We start from the raw sequence: 16,647 nt of genomic DNA on the forward strand, positions 1-16,647 counted from the left end.
ATAAACAAGCAAAAAATGACACATTTAGTAATGATCATTCGATTGCAAATGTTAAAGCAAATACATCGGCATCTGTAGAAGTTAAAGTTGATCCTTCATATCCTGATACAGAAATAAATAAAAATTCATTGAAAAATACGAAAGCATCGGTATTAGCTTATGTAAAATCAGAAATTGATTCTGTCGAGAGAAGAGATGATAAAAAATTCGAAAAAAACATTTCTAATAAAAATTTAACGAATAATACAAATTTAAGAGCTGGTATTGAAACAAAAGCAGAATCAAATTCTGTTTCGATGAGTAATGGTATAAATAAAAGAATCGAGGGGAGATATAATGAAGAAAAAGACTCAGTGATGAAAGGAACGATTGATGGAAAAAGTGACAATCTTGTAATAACTTCTTCGAAAGAAAAAGACATTATTAATAATCTGAATAAAACTTCAAATGACCTTATAAATTGGCTTCTGAGATGGAAATCAATAAGTAATGTTGTTGAGAGTAATAAAAATGAACGACAAAACGACACAAAAATAGATAATAGAAAATCTAAAAGTTCTTACGATGAAAAACATACAATTGATCAATTTACTACAACTGCTACGTTGATTGACGATAAAACGAAGGTATGCCCTAATTTTATAGTTTTTTATACATATATATACGTGTACGAAATAATAATCATTGATTTTTTTCACATTGTATATAACACATCAATTAATTTTATTATTTTTTGTATACATCGTAAGTAAGAAAATTATTTATATTGTAGGATACCGAGAAGAAAATAGAAAAAATGGACGATGCTGATCTCATTATACTAAAAAAACCATACGGTCAACAAGATACAATTGGTGTTACGTTCATCAAAGATTCAGTACCACCAATGATTCTATTCAGAGTGATTCCTAAAAGTTTGTTTGAACAAGTGCGTAAGTTAATTAAAGAATGGGAAATAGTTCGTGTATCATATGCCGAACCACAAATATAAAAAATATGAAGCATTTTCTACAATGCTAACAATTTTATATACGTAACTACTTTTCAATGACAGATTTTTTCATTTCATTCAAAAATTGTCATTCCATTTCATGAAACAGTAAGAATAATCATTATCATCTCGTTTGCACATGATATTCTGCAAATCATTTCATTTGCAAATGACGTATGGATCAGAACATTTTTATGTTCCAATTGATCATTAATTATTCTCTATAATTTGCTAAAATACGCAGAGTAATCATATCTTCTACATTAGTTATAGGAAATACCTAAGTAAATGTGATAAAGCTTATATAACATCAGCGAATAAACATAAATTATAATAGAAATTAAATAATCATGAACTTTTTGACTTAATTCTTTTCAATCATAAAATTATTAAACGAACACACACAGCTAGTCGTTTTAATAAATTACCAGTTTAAAATTATTTAAAAATCTTTTAGTATGTTTTTATAACGTTTGTAAATATATATACATAATTATAATATTATAACGAATTATATACTTTTATACGTACCTAATTATGATTATTTATCAAGAAAAAAAAGAAGTAAGAGTATGTATGAAAAAAATATATTAAATATATAATAATAAACAGTAGAAACACACACATACACACAAACGATCAATGCATATAAATTTGTTAAAGAAACGTAATTAAAAAGTCTACAGTAAAATAAGAAACAAAATAATAATCTACTATCGTAACTTTTATACATTAACATATTAACTATTTATCCGCTAAAACACAAGGTACGAATGAAAACAAAGCGGACATAGATTTAATTAATACGTGTTTTGTGTATTTTGTTATATATATATACAGGTTAAATATAAATTTATATACATATTAAAATAAAAAAAGAAAAAAAGAATTACGATTATCTACTAAATTTAAATAGTTAAGGCCTTACTAAAGTAGAACATTATTCGTAAATATTGTTTGCTCGATAAATAGTAAAAATTAATTATTCCAGTAACCACTAATGTTGATCGTTATCATCCCATTCGTGGTTATACATATTTGACTTTAAACTTGCCGATAACACAAACGTAGCCGGAAGTTTAGCCTGTGGTTTAGAGTAAAACGCTGACTCGTCGAAGCATGATTCAACCTTCGAAATGATCGTTTCTCTGAATACAGTATGAACTATATAGATATGTATGTACATTGGAACTGGTAACGTTTGGATTGTTGGCCATTCCTCTAGTTTATCACGGTCTGAAAAACGGATGAAGAAATCGATACTTACCGAAGCTTTCGTTAAACCGGCCACATAACTCTTTACATCATTCGATCGATGTTGCATCGAAGAAAACAAACTCTGTATGTATGTATATGTTCTTTCGTTGTAAACCTAGTATACATACTGATCAAAACGTTATATGTATGAAGCACCTAGCTTCAAACCATTACACAAGTTCATCGTGTATTCGCCTGGTTACGATAGCAACTTTTCTCTCATAAGAATGGTATGCAACGATACGAAGCTATTCTCATAAAAAGATCTATCTTCCACAGGTACCTGCGTACACAAGTTTTTAACTCTCGACGCGGATAAAGTAAAAAATATGACCTCTTTCTTTTTTTTTTTCTTATTATTTTTATTTTTTCCTTTTTTATAAAAAAAAGAAGAAAAAAAGAGATATAAGTTCGCTCATAGTTCTTACCATGACTTCAACCATGGATCTCATATTCGTTGCCTCGTAGAAAGGCAGACATTAAAGCCGCAGATATGGTATTTTTTTCGAGAAAAAGTAGTTATCAGGTCGTTTTACAACTTTAAAGAGTTCATCACGTCAAACGCTTGACTACGTTTAAGTTTGTTTTTCACAAAATTTACGATCCTACCTTAAAAGGCTAAACATAATAGACTATCGGGGTTACATTTTTTTTTACCATCGAATGTATTATTATATCGTCTGCTAAGAAACAAACATACGTAAGTAACAGAGCAATGTTTTAGAAGAAAAAAAAATATATATATTTTAAAGATTTAAATACGATAAATTTTCAAACGATAAGACGCGAATAAGTCTTCGGTAAGCCATTGATTCTCGTTTTACGACTTTCGAAATTGGTGCGACTTCATCATCGACTATACTATACGGCCCGTCGTTGGCAGATATACGAGCGACAGGGCCGCAAGACCGTTTCAATGCGAAACAACTTTTAGAGGCCGTAACTAGTAGTCACTTCGTTGGATGTCGTTCGAATGCGGTAGCATCTGACGTTGAAAATTCAGCAACGTTGTTTAGTGTCTTTATACTCTAGTTCACGGAACGTTTATCGAGATTTTGTAAGAATTCGAAAAAAAGAACTTCGATCGAATTTCTCATAAAAAAAGAAGATCGTGATAACATAAAATCTGCATAAAATATTTATGGATGTTCTTTATAAAAACCTATATGTATTATATGATATAAAACTTACCTCAAAATCCGTGAAAGCTTTGTACGTGAGAACTAAGCAGCCGCCGAAAAATAGACATGTCGCAAGGTTCCTAGTATCAGCTAAAGATGTAACCAGAGGAACGGAACCCATTTGCCAGTCATGAGAGAGTGTAACCGGGCATAGGAGTAGCCAACAGTTAAGTGCCGCCAAATAACAAAACGTCAGTAATCTATAACAATCAAATAAATGTTTGATTAAAAGAAAATAATCTATTATTATAGGATATTATTTTATCACATGAATGGGAATAAAACCATTTGATTATATAATAAAGGACTTTGACGAATAGAGTTTCGTTGACAGTGTGTTCTTTTGATCGATGAATCCACATCGTAAGCATCTACATAGAAAGGAAACCCCTAATCCATCGTTATTCGCGATGGCTCGATGCAAAGTGCCAAAAGATGTCAATGGTTCTTTTCTGCGAGTCACTCGAGAAAAAATGAAAGCGATCGAGGATCATGGCTTGTGAAAGTAGACGAGCTTCGACGTACGGTATTGTTCTCACACGTTCGTGGCGAAGCGCGGGAAAACCATCAAGGAAGAAGAAGAGAGGATCGTCGTGTCTAGTGCTGACGTCGAATCTTTCGTTTTCTCACTATCAGCATTCATCGATATAATCACCGATATAATACCTCCGATGCTCCATCATCGAGGCTGCGTATTCTTGACACCATCTTCGATGAGGTGGATTCTGTTCTCTCTCTCTCTTTCTCACTCTCTCTTCTCTCTTTCTTTTTCTCTTCATCCTTTACCTTCCTCATTTCTCTCCTTCACGCCGTTGTATCGGTCTAACACCCTCAGGGTGGCTTACTCGACGGGTCTATTGTTTCGCGAACAAGCTCCGTCGTATAACGACGAGTCGCATAACATGCCGGCAAATATTCTCGTCACTCCGCCACCCTGAGTGTTAATACCGACGGAGCGTGATCCCCTCTAATTGTCCTCCGTACCAGCTGCGGATTTACCAAGAAACGTGCTTGTTTATGTGAGAGACCAAATCCTAAACCAAAGGAATACGAAGAGAATGCCAAAAGCATCGCGACTACGCATTTCCTGTTGAATTTCTTAGAAATCGACACGTTATATTTAAAAACTATATCGAACAAATTCTCTTTTTAATTCATAATAATAATTAAGATAAAAATGTAATAGTATCGGTGTTTAAAGTGACATGGAAATTAACTTTTAATTGTAAGTAAGTATTTTAAAGTTCGATGATAAAAGTTATTATTTCAAATATCCTGTTTTTACCGACTTGTTTTCACTTTGTTTTATTTTGGATTATTAAAGCTTTGCAAGAGTGTACTTAATTTTGCTTTCTATTGAAACTAAAACTTGTATACACTTGACGTGAAACAAGTGAAGTAGCTTAGTTGCCACCTTTAAATTCTCCTGCCGATATATTTAAGGGTCGAATTGCCGAAAAAGTAAATTACGTAACATGAGTTTATAAGATCTTTATCCATATGCCATAATTTTCTAAGTATCCTTTTAGTATCCATGTTGTAATTAAAAACTAGTATACATTCATTCAAAGTTTACAACAACAACAAGTTTATGAATGTTGATAAACGCATTGAAATAATGTAAAAGTACTTCGTAATCGTAATAGAAAGTAAATGTAATGAGTTGATAGAAAGTTCGCTCATAGTAGGAATGTGGGTTTAATTAACCTCACTCTTACTTCCTGAAACCTTGTTTTCTTATTTGCAGAAAGGGTCATATCTGCTAACCCGATGCGTAAAGAAAGGAAACTAAACACATCGAAACAGAATTGAATAGAGTGATATTAAACATTGGCTTATACGTTAAAATGTTTTTCTATCCACGGTTAACTGTGAAACATAAGTGTTGTCCATAGTTTGAAATTATACAGCTATGTCAAAAAGATCCTACTATAGTTTAAGAATATCAAGAGTATAAATAATTAAAACAGACGAACATACTGTCCTAGGAACATTCATCTCATTAGATAAATAATTATTAAATTCCCTCTATTTGACATTTTCAAAAGACGAATGTATTATTTGCGCCAACTTACATTTTGAAGAAAACGAAAAATTACATCGTCAAAGGAACGAACATAGTCGTTTCGTATTAGTTCAAACGTTTTCACGCGAGTCAACTCGAATGGTGCAAAGTGACAGAACCATCGAATGGGGTGCGAAGCGAGGCGCATGCTGATGAACTGCGAAGAGCTCTCTAAACTTACGATCGATCGCATAGAAACGACACGTTTCTCTGCAATTTGCTTTTTGAATTTCTATCAAAGTGAATATGTCGTATTCGTATCTTTTTAATTTACTAATGATTCTTTCAACACGCTCACACGCTTGCCTCTCACGAGAAGCAATAAAATTTAGCAAATGAAGATTAAGTTTTAATTACGGATCTCGTTTCGATTTTTTACGTTAATTTCTAATTTGTTCAAACAGTATATAAAGGGCAAACATCTATAATAATTTTTTCATTATTACTCTCGTACTATTCTAGCCAACCTAGTAAATTGTTTGTTTTATCTCGCGAACCATTAGGTTTTGCATAAAGGTTTACGTTGTACCGAGCATTCACTTTTAAACCCAATTTCTCTGACGAAAGTGGCAGCGAATGCACTGCGGGACCATTACCTGCATGGCAGGAATGGACTTAGATGGAGGATACTGTATACGGGATACATGGCATCCCGAACTGCATTGCGGCATACTCAACTTCCCCTTGAGTAAAGATGACCTTCTACTTCATTTTCTGAGATAGCACTGTGGCGCATGCGTTTATAAACATTTTCAAGCAACACTTTTCATCCACAACATGAAACATTGTTCTATGTCTCATAGACTCCAATATTTTCTCTTCTTTATAGGTTAAACTAAAATCCATTTATCACTGTGCACATATACCTAATAACTGGTGTTAGATGTTCCCAAGTACTTCGTCAATGAATTTACAATTTTTACTCGTTAAATTTATACGTTAAGACTGTAATATATAGCAAAAGCTATTAAGAAAAAAATATCGTTAGAAAAATATTTTGAAAAACGTGTGTCAGTGTCATATCAATGCGGGAATCTACATTTTAAACCAAAAAATATGTTCCTGCCAATTCGTGTTTTTTTTTTTTTACTATTTTTACTATATTTCCGCTAACGTCAAATATCCTATATTATCGTTGAATCGATTAATATCAGCCTTAGGTGTTCCCAATAACGGTGAGACAAAATCGACCCAGGGACACCGGTGCTTGGAAAAACAATGACAATAATGTATTTTAGTTGCCCGTCGCCATTGATCCTTTCTCTCAGTATAATTTTTCTTTGAGCTGGTCATACTTTTATTTCACCGACATGATTAATGGGGCCGGTCGGAAAGAAACGGAGACTCGAGTAAAGGTGGAAAAAGAACCATGGTCGATCCGAAACGTCAAAATAATAATTCTCGGCATACATCAAGCGCGATGCACGTACCGTAATGTAAAAGGGTAGGATTTCCTTCGAAGATGGTCTTGGAAACGCGCACGCGTCCTTTACAAAGGATGACGCATTCATATATGAGCTTTATCCTTCTCGAAAGTGATAGAAAATGGATAAATATTGCAATAAATCTTATACATCTGATTCGAAAGATCCGTGAAATCTTCGACTTTTGATAAGACTAGCATTTTTTTTTTGTGAAATTCTACGATCGATCAACGTGTTTTGTATTTTGATATTTTAAAATACATACATATGTGTTAGCGTTAAAAAATGTATAATTCTATTATATTAATTATTTATAAATAATATTAGCAATATATATATAGTTTTAAGATAATCATATTTTATTGTAGTTAAAACATATAATGATAAAATAATCGTAATTTTACGAATATTCTAATCTTTATATACTTATTTAATGATTCTTTACAATTTCATAACAGTTAAATTTCATGAATATTGAGTTTTTCAATGGTTCGTTACTTCTTAAGCTTTATGAAAGGTTTATCGATGAACCCAAAAGCTTTCTCGTTAAACGGATATCCAATATCCTCTTAGAGGGCTGCCATAAGTTTCATACAAAGCTCTTTCTCGTTGTTACTCCATTGCGGTTCATTGCGATTATGGCGGGAAAAGACTGTAAGACTATTGTAACAGGTAGCTCTTTACTAGATTTGTTTCAAATTGGTATATAACTTGGTATGCAAGAATGGTAATACATCCCACACGTATTCGTATTATGAGAGTAACGCACTTGGAGTTTTATGGTCATGAAATTTGAACAACGACTAGAGCATGCTATTCTGAAACGTAATAACCGTACGTTATGAAGCGTTATTACGTTGTATTAGTATTCCGTTGGTTTGGCCTGTCCTTACTTTTTACGCGTTTGCCGGCTATACGATCGAATTTATACTCGTAAATCCTTACCCCGCTGAACCCTAAATGCTTCAACTAACCGAGATGTCATTTTTCCTTTTTTTTTTATCCCGTTAGATAAATGCCAAAGAAGTCAAAAATCAGAACAATAAATTACAAATACATTGGTAACGTACTATACTATTCAACAGACGTGTTCAATTTTCTTTCTTAATATTTGAATATGGTTATATGAATACATATAATATATATATGTTATCGATAAAACGTGAAATACGTTTATTCATGAAATATCAGCTAAACCATGAAAAAACTACGTTGACTAGTTAAATTATAGAAAAAGGCAGGATTATATACTTTAACTTTAAAAGATTCATATATTACAAAGTTATTTCATAAAACGACTAGTTTAAGCGTACAATAAGCTAAGATTTCATCATTTTAAATCAAACGATTATAATTGAACTGCTCAAAACAATTATAAAAAAGAAAAAAATAATAATAAAAAACATAAAACAGTTGGCATATTGGCCTGGTCCAATCGAAGCGGGAAAACGTTGATAGCCATGCAAGCGAAACTTATGGAAATCAGAGACGTATATAGTGGTACGGGTTTTCAACAGTACGAAGAGCGCAATCTGTTCTTTAATATCGACGCATCAATCCGCTCGGCGAATTCGAAATGGATTCACATTTAACCACAGAACCGGCCTTTATTAACCCTTCTCCCCTCTCTTAACCCTTTCGACCAATCTCTGTCGCTGGAAAACCGCCGATTTCGAAGGTCTTCCTGAGAGGACGTTTGTTCCGTGCGAATCCTCGTTAACTGTAATTCGATAGTATGTCACGGTCGGGTGGAAGTACTCCGCAATAATTTTCTTTCGAAGCATCGTACTGATTCATGGCGAAGCGCGGTGTCGTTAGCCTCTAATCACGCCATTTCATCGATCGATTCTCATCCCCTAGCGCCTTTCCTACTTTCCACGTTTCTCTCCACCCACCTACTTAAACACCCTTTCTATATAGATATACGACATGTATAAATATATATCTACATAACTCTATGTAATATATAGTAATATATATGCGTTTACGATCGTACTTGTATTTACAAATGTTAAATCCTCCTCAATTATATTTTTGTTTACAATTATTTGCATGTAATACGAGAAAATCATTATTTATTCTATAGATAATTTTTATATCAAAAGAAACGATAAAACGTTTAAACGTGATAATTATTTTGTAGCAGAATAATATATATTTTATTAATTTTAAATAAACTCTAATGACATTTGATAAAACAATTTTATATGAATTTAAATTATTAATAGGCTATTGGTTTTGATTATTGAACAAAAATTGTTATTATTTGTTCGATTTATAAATATAATGGCATATAGATATTCGATCCAATCGAAGTAATATTACCTATAAATAAAAGTGAGGGTTCTAAATTACGCGACAGAAACTCAATCACGATCAGGTAATTTGTAGAACGAAAGGTGCGAATAGAAAACTTTAATCGACACTACCACACTAAGTTTCTTCTCTCATCGGCTTTTTCCCCCTTTCTCTTACACTACCGTTGCACGTAGTAAGTTCGGCCTTTTGCGAGAACTTCGGAATTTATACGAAAGCAATTTGGCTCAATCGTCAGTGTGTAAAATAAAGTATTATAATATTATGAACAATTTTTTAAGATTTTCATTTTTTTTTCTTAACGAATTTTTTTTCTAACAATCGATTCAAATATAGAATTAATTCATTATGTTTAAAATTTAACGATATAATTAATTACAAACGATAATATGAATCATTTGCTATCTGTGAAGTTTAAAAATGACCAAAGTTTTCGTCGATTATCCTCGTAATTCATGACAACTCTTTCTCTCTCTCTCCCTTTCTCTTTCGTGAAAGGAGTTAATAGAACACACGCGACGATCTATTTACAGTTGACTTGAAACGAGCGACGTCGCTGACTGGTACCTGACAAAGTCCTGACCCGAGGTGTATCGTGTTACACTCGTGAAAAATCGTCTATGAACCAATGAAACACTTTGGATTGAAGTTTCTATAAATCAATCAGGTTCGTACAATCGATTCTTCTTTTATCCAGTGATCACGCAGACATAGTTAACTGTATTCTATTTTATTCGTTGTTATTTATTAATGTCTTCTACAAATCAACGTCTACATATCAACTATTGTTTTCAATCGTTCTAGTTTATATAAAAACCGTAGTAATGTAAAAAAAAAAAGAGAAGACAACGCCAAAAAACAAAAAAAAAGCTCATAAATCCTGAAATTTTCATGGATCGAATAAAAAAAGCAACGAACTGCAGTACACGATGCGTCAATACATTCACCTGCGCTAACGAACAATATAAACTTTATTCAAAACGTTTGATATTTTTGGTAACCGGTCCCATCATCGGCTAACTGGGCTGGGCCTTCGTTAACGATAGTAAATTTTCACACGGAAGCAATCGTACATTAATCGCGGATCGTTGTATAAAGCAATAGCCGGCTTGGGACGATCGTGAAACCACGAGAAGAGTGACGGTATCGGAAGAGAGCTCTGTAATGGAACTTTGTTGGCAGTTAATCTTGCAGACCGGATGGGCCCGCTTCGCTGGGCACGATACACTTCCGTCTCACCGGATCGTTGGTAAACCGAGGAGAGATCTATTGCATTCTAACACGAAATCAAACGTTTCCTTTTCGTCCTCCTTCTCTTTATTGCTTTGTCTTTTACTCAAAATGATCTGCCAAACTACACTTTGAGAATCCCTTAGGTTTATTTTTTCTAGTTATGTTGCATATATATGCATGTTATATATATCATATGTATATATACATGTTACTAAGCTTTTGACAGTAGAATCCTTCAAACTTAACTGTCTCCGTAGTACAGTAAACTCCTGTATAACGTGGTTAATACGTAATGGGTCATATTAATTCGCGCTATAGGAATTCGCGTTATACAGGAGTCTACTCTATGCGCATACAATCAACAAGAGAGAGAGGGAGAGAGAGAGAGAGGAATGAGGTATTATAAGACGTAGCTTGACAAACATTGATCGCTTGAATATTCGGAGAGTTCAGCTGTTATATATTACTTCCAAGAAAATTCAAGACAACATTTTCCGAATAATACAGAAGTGCTAAATCAATTTACACTCATATTATTCATTTTTGATCATACCAACGTTACTATAATATGTGTACATGATGTCATAAAATAATTAAAACGAATATAGGGTTCCAGCATTAAACAAATCGGGTATATGAGAGTGCGAATAATTCACTTAGTTTCACGGTATTAACACCACTGTACTCGTTGGATATATGAAGAAACAACAAATAGAAAAAAGCAACTAGAACGACGAGAGATCGATGAGAGATAGAGGAAGAGAGAGAGAGAGAGAGAGAGAGAGAGAGAGAGAAAGGTCACGGATAAAACGTGAAAACCAGAACGAACGGTAGCGAGCGGTACTAGTGTGTTTCATTCCTTTTGGCAGGATATATTGTACTCGTACGATACGATCATTTGGCGAGGTTCCGCGACGAGTATCGTCCGGTGGATTATTTTACAGGTAATACACAAAAATACATCGATGGGTTTATTTTCGATTATTCAGTGAGCTGTATAATGTTCGGAAAACAGTCGGTGGGTGTGTATATGTGTGGGGGTATAGAGGTGATTTGTACGCAAAGAGAGAGGAAGAGAGAGAAAGAGAAGAAAGGGATTGAAGGAGAGAATGGAGGATGATGAAAGGGGTGCGAGGTGGTGGAAGAGAGTATCGACCACGTACAAATCGATATCCGTTATCGGAGAAAACGCCAAACATACATACATACACATCACACATTTAGAAAAACATAAAAGTGTACATTCAATATATTTCAGTATGTATATACTGTGTGTGAGTACGTATGTACTCACACGGAACAAAATGTTAGAGAGGTATTCGTGAGATTTTGGTAATTATTTTTATGACAATCGCTAACGCTTATCACTACGGCTCACGGATATTATTTCAACGAAATCAAATTAACAGTTATTACATTTGGAAAACCCATCTGGAAAGTAACCGTGACCGTAGGGAGGGTCAGTTTTACGAGTGAACAGGAAAAAAAATATTACTTGATCTTCCATTCGAATCGGAAAACTATTTTTATACTCTTTTCTATATCCAACTAAAAATGGAGTCAGAGATATACAAAAAATAGATATTTATCTATGTTCATAAAAACTTTAGAAAATGAAATAAATGTTAAATTAAATTACATATAAATGGAAACTGTGTAGAATAAAGTTTATCCATAATACAATCATCCTCAACGCTGAAACTAAAATTAGAACTAGGTTATTGAGACAATAAAATATTAGAGAAATAAATAATGGAAAAACTAGCCAGCACGTTATATCCTATTTTACTGTTTTATCCAACGTCATTTTTCTATTCTATCTTGGTTACTTTATTTTTATCTTTCTCTTAAATACGTAAACGCAAAAACACATGTGCATCACATATAACTACGTAGAGTAATATATATGAGTTTACAGAACAAGCCCAGTCCTTACTCCTCTTCGAGAATCGAGCTTTCTTCGTTCATTAATGACCGAGCTCGTATTAATTGGTCCTTTGCATCCAGTTTAATTAAACGCACACACAAACATCGGCTTTCCTCTAGCGTATCTATCCCTCTACAGGAAGAACAATTACCTATATCTAGTGTGATAACTCTGACGTGTATAACACTAATCTCATTGTCGATACGGCAATTGTTATTTCGAAATTCGATTTATTCAAGTATGATAAATAAACTTCGTCCTTTGAATTCTATAAATCATAATCATATTATTCAAGATCTAACAATATCTGGAATACTAACATAATTAAACTGAAATATAACAAATTTATTATTAAAATATACAGTAACTTTTATCGGATTTATTTGTAATTAATTTTGCCATAATAATTTTATTTTTCTTTCAAATCTCTATCAAAAAGAGCTTGCACTATTATTATTATAAATAGATAATATGTTATCCTTAAAGTATACCCTTAAAGTAACATATGTAAGAAATTTAAATAAAGAAATGACTTCAATTTAACTTATTCAAGAAAGATTGATAGAAAAGGATAAGAAGTAGATATTAAGGCGTTTCTGATAAAGAAATCTCGATGAATAAAGTTCTTTGAAAGCCTCCATTGGATTCTTCCTTTGTATTATGCATGCACGTGCTAAAGAAAGACGAAGGGAAAGAGAGAGAGAAAGAAAAGTGAAGAAGGATGAGGAAATGGGTAGAAAAGTACATGCTGGAAACTAGTGATGGTGACAGTGACGATAGCGGGAAGGGGATAAAGCGGGGAAATTAGTAGGTGGAACCCCTTGTGCTAGATAATTTGTGGTGTGCAATCCCGGCCCAACCGTGCGTTTAGATAGATAGGACGTAAACTCTATTTCAACGATTATGTTCGTGTTAGTAGAGACGTTCGCGGTAAGGCTGGTTCAATGTATGGAATTGACGAAAGTCATTTATACTTTTTTTTTTTGCGAAGAGGTAAAGAAAATAATAACGTAGATGAATTTATTTTCTACCACACATTTTTTCCTTATAAAAAATAATTACAGTCAAATCGTTTCATTTTTATTATATTGTAATTGAGAAGAGGAAAAGATGAGAGTACTTCATTGCTTGAAAAAATATTTTCTTCTTAATAACGTAAGATATGAAAATTAACAGATTACAGATATAAATGATAAGAAATAGTATGGTATCTCATGAGATATGTATGATATTTCAATTAAAAGCGATAATTGGGTAATAAGATATAAGAAATAAATTTTCGGGAAATGGTGATACCGTTGTAACTTTAATTTAGCAGGTATTATGTTGATACCCATAATTCGTAATGTTCTGCCTGTTAAGCTTACCTCAATATAATTTGTATAACGGTTTATGATAAAAAATGTTGAAGTTAAATAACGCTTACTAGCAATATGGAACATTACCATCGTATGAGTTCGGTAATTGAACAATTAAGAATAAATATTAGTATAATAATTCTATTTCATTAGTATTTTTATTGCTTGAAAATATCTTAACTTTTAACCTATTCAACTATACTTTCTGTCAAGTTGTAATGAACGGAAGATGTTGATAGGGATAACGGCATGCGGAGCTTGCAGGACACGCTGAAACATCAGAGCTCGTTGCGCAACCACGTGTACAGGAATACATCGTCGAGAGATGTCAACGACATCCCTTGCGGTCTCAACATCGTGCAACCATGCATGTAGCAGCCACAGAATAATGATATATATACGAGAACTGGAAAATACGTATGATACCCCGATTGACATAACTCACTCATACGTTAGGTCTACTTTCAACGCTGATACTTCAGAAATTTCAAATTTCATATTTAAAGATTTTGACACTATTGTGAAATATACTTTTAAAAATTATTCTGTTTTTTTTTATCTACTAGCAAACATTGTAACGTTTTATATTTGATACTGTATTAACATTTACCACCTGATTTATTTTTTATACTGAACTATACAACAACGAAGGAAACAACTTGACCGCATGCAAGAGCATAGGTCGTAGAAAATTTATGTACCGACATTGCTACGGTTCACCATTGCAAAGTTAAGAAGCTCCTTGCAAATGCGTGTCTTGCAACTTTCAGATATACAAGCTCCTATTCCTTACCTTTAGACATTATTCACGAAACTTTACAACTTAATATTATTGATACTCATATCGGACCGATGCAAAAATAAAACTTTCAAACAATTTCGATAGTTTTACTTTTCACGAGGGAAAAAAAAAGAAAATGAACCGATTATTTCGAGTATTCTTGCAATTTATCCGATTCTACTTAAAATTTGAATTTTTAATCGAACATATAACGAAACGTTGAAATTTTTATTGGAATTATTCGGAATCCTTAAATTCATCGAAATGACTTCAAATTACTTCGAACACAATCGCGTTCATTGTAAAGCCAACTCAAGAATGATGAAAAGTATTTTATAAAGATATAACGCTTATAAGAAGGAGATGCAAAAGAATGAAGTCTCTTCATTATGATGCTACAATCCATTTGTAGCTATGGTAGTAGACGGTCTCCTTCTTCGAGTATAAGAGTGAATGAAGGACTTCGTGCGGAAGGAGAAGCATGCCACAAGGCAGAGTGGGGTTTGGGACGATACGCGTTGGAAAGCAACGAAGCGAAGTTAAGTAGTCCTTCTTGTATACCGCAAGCTATAGCGCCTCGTGGAAATGGGCTAAAGCGGGTGGAGTGGCAGATGCACAAAACTACAAACCATGGGAATGTACTACTGTAGTTGGTTGATTCTAGGCGGAGCTGCCTCTAGGCGTTCTTCGCTCTACAACTGTATACTGTCCTCCCTTGAGTACCGACTAATTGGATACTCTGTAGCTGGCGTATCTGATGATGCTTTATTTTTCCTACCTATCTCTCTACCATTCTCTATATCTCTCCTTTTTTCTTTATATACATCTTCTTCGACGCCTTCTATTTATTCCCTCTTTAAACTTATACTTCGACACTATATCATTTTCTTACTTTCAACAAAATAATCTGGATAAGCTTAGATCCTTTCCACCGCCAAATTCTTCATCCGGAAACTTGTGAAAGTCGTATCTTCTCTTTCGGAGTAATAGGGGCGATGCAATTGCATTTACCCGAGTAATTACTTGGGTAAATTATATTAGAACATGTTATAAAATTGTATATCTAATCGTCTACTCCTACTTTCTTTTTTAACTCGGTTAAATCCAATTCCGATAAAAAGATTTATTATATTCTTGAATTTGAAAGAAAGTGGGCTTCTCTTTCTTTACAAGAAAAAAAAAAGAAAAGACTCTAAAGAAAAGTTCTACCACGACGTTCGCCATTCTGAAGTTTTTAGCGTATACTGGTAGGAAAGAAAGTTAAGATGTTCTACGGTCGCAGTGATAAAGAAGACCCAATAACATCACGGTCACTAATTCTTTGATGTCGGCCGGAAAAGCCGTTGAAAAAGCCACAAAAGCTGTTTGATATCATCTAGATGCCTTTGTTTCATCGCGAAGTATAAAATTTTCTACAGCCTGGGAACTTGTCAGGGAGTGCTTTCCTAGACCCTCCGGATATAACTAATTACGTGCACTCGACAGCACCAACGCCGTAGCTTTTGTCGGAGACGTTTTATTCCCACATCAGAATCTCCAGTGATTCGAACAAAATGAATACAGAAAATCAAAGCTTCTCGTATTTTACTTTACGGTCACAAGAGAAAAAAGAAAAAAAAGAGAAAAAAAAATGTTAAATAAAGTCATGTAAGAGTTAAGGCTCACGATCAATTAATTTAAGGACTGTCTTTATAAAGACTCAGACATATATCTATATACATCGTGTACTATATAGCGAACAAAAGATACAATCTTCAATTACAGAGCTTAAAATTATTTTTTCATGGAATAATTTATAATTCTAACAATTTCATAGAGTTTGAGATAAACCTGATAATTTATTTAAAATGATCCTGAATAAATCAACAGTTTATCCGTTAACTTGTATATTTAGAATATATAAAATCATATCGCTCAAACTATAACTTGTCTAGACGTACTGTGAACAATGCTAATTATAGACATCGGGATGTATATTATCCGTGAATCTTTACGATAAACTCGTAGACGAAGTTTCCCGACGCCTGGAATTCCTACCAGCACCGTAAGCAGGTGCTTGAATGAAGCATAAATTGTAAGTGGGGAAGTATACAAAGTTCATCCTTATACATAAG

At 33.4% G+C, this 16,647-nt stretch overlaps 1 protein-coding gene across 3 annotated transcripts in view; it reads right to left on the bottom strand.

The window, feature by feature from the left end:
• The window catches only part of LOC122525117 (protein O-mannosyl-transferase TMTC1-like), a 156,071-nt gene that overhangs the window by 31,549 nt on the left and 107,875 nt on the right, over nt 1-16,647 (bottom strand). For all 3 annotated transcript variants that reach the window (XM_043647750.1, XM_043647752.1, XM_043647751.1), the window contains exon 7: nt 3,440-3,629. In XM_043647750.1, coding sequence (XP_043503685.1) covers nt 3,440-3,629 — 190 coding nt within the window. The remainder of the gene's footprint in view (nt 1-3,439; nt 3,630-16,647) is intronic.

The sequence above is a fragment of the Polistes fuscatus genome, unplaced genomic scaffold, assembly GCF_010416935.1.
Source record: "Polistes fuscatus isolate 324 unplaced genomic scaffold, CU_Pfus_HIC Scaffold8, whole genome shotgun sequence".
NCBI classification, from domain to species: domain Eukaryota; kingdom Metazoa; phylum Arthropoda; class Insecta; order Hymenoptera; family Vespidae; genus Polistes; species Polistes fuscatus.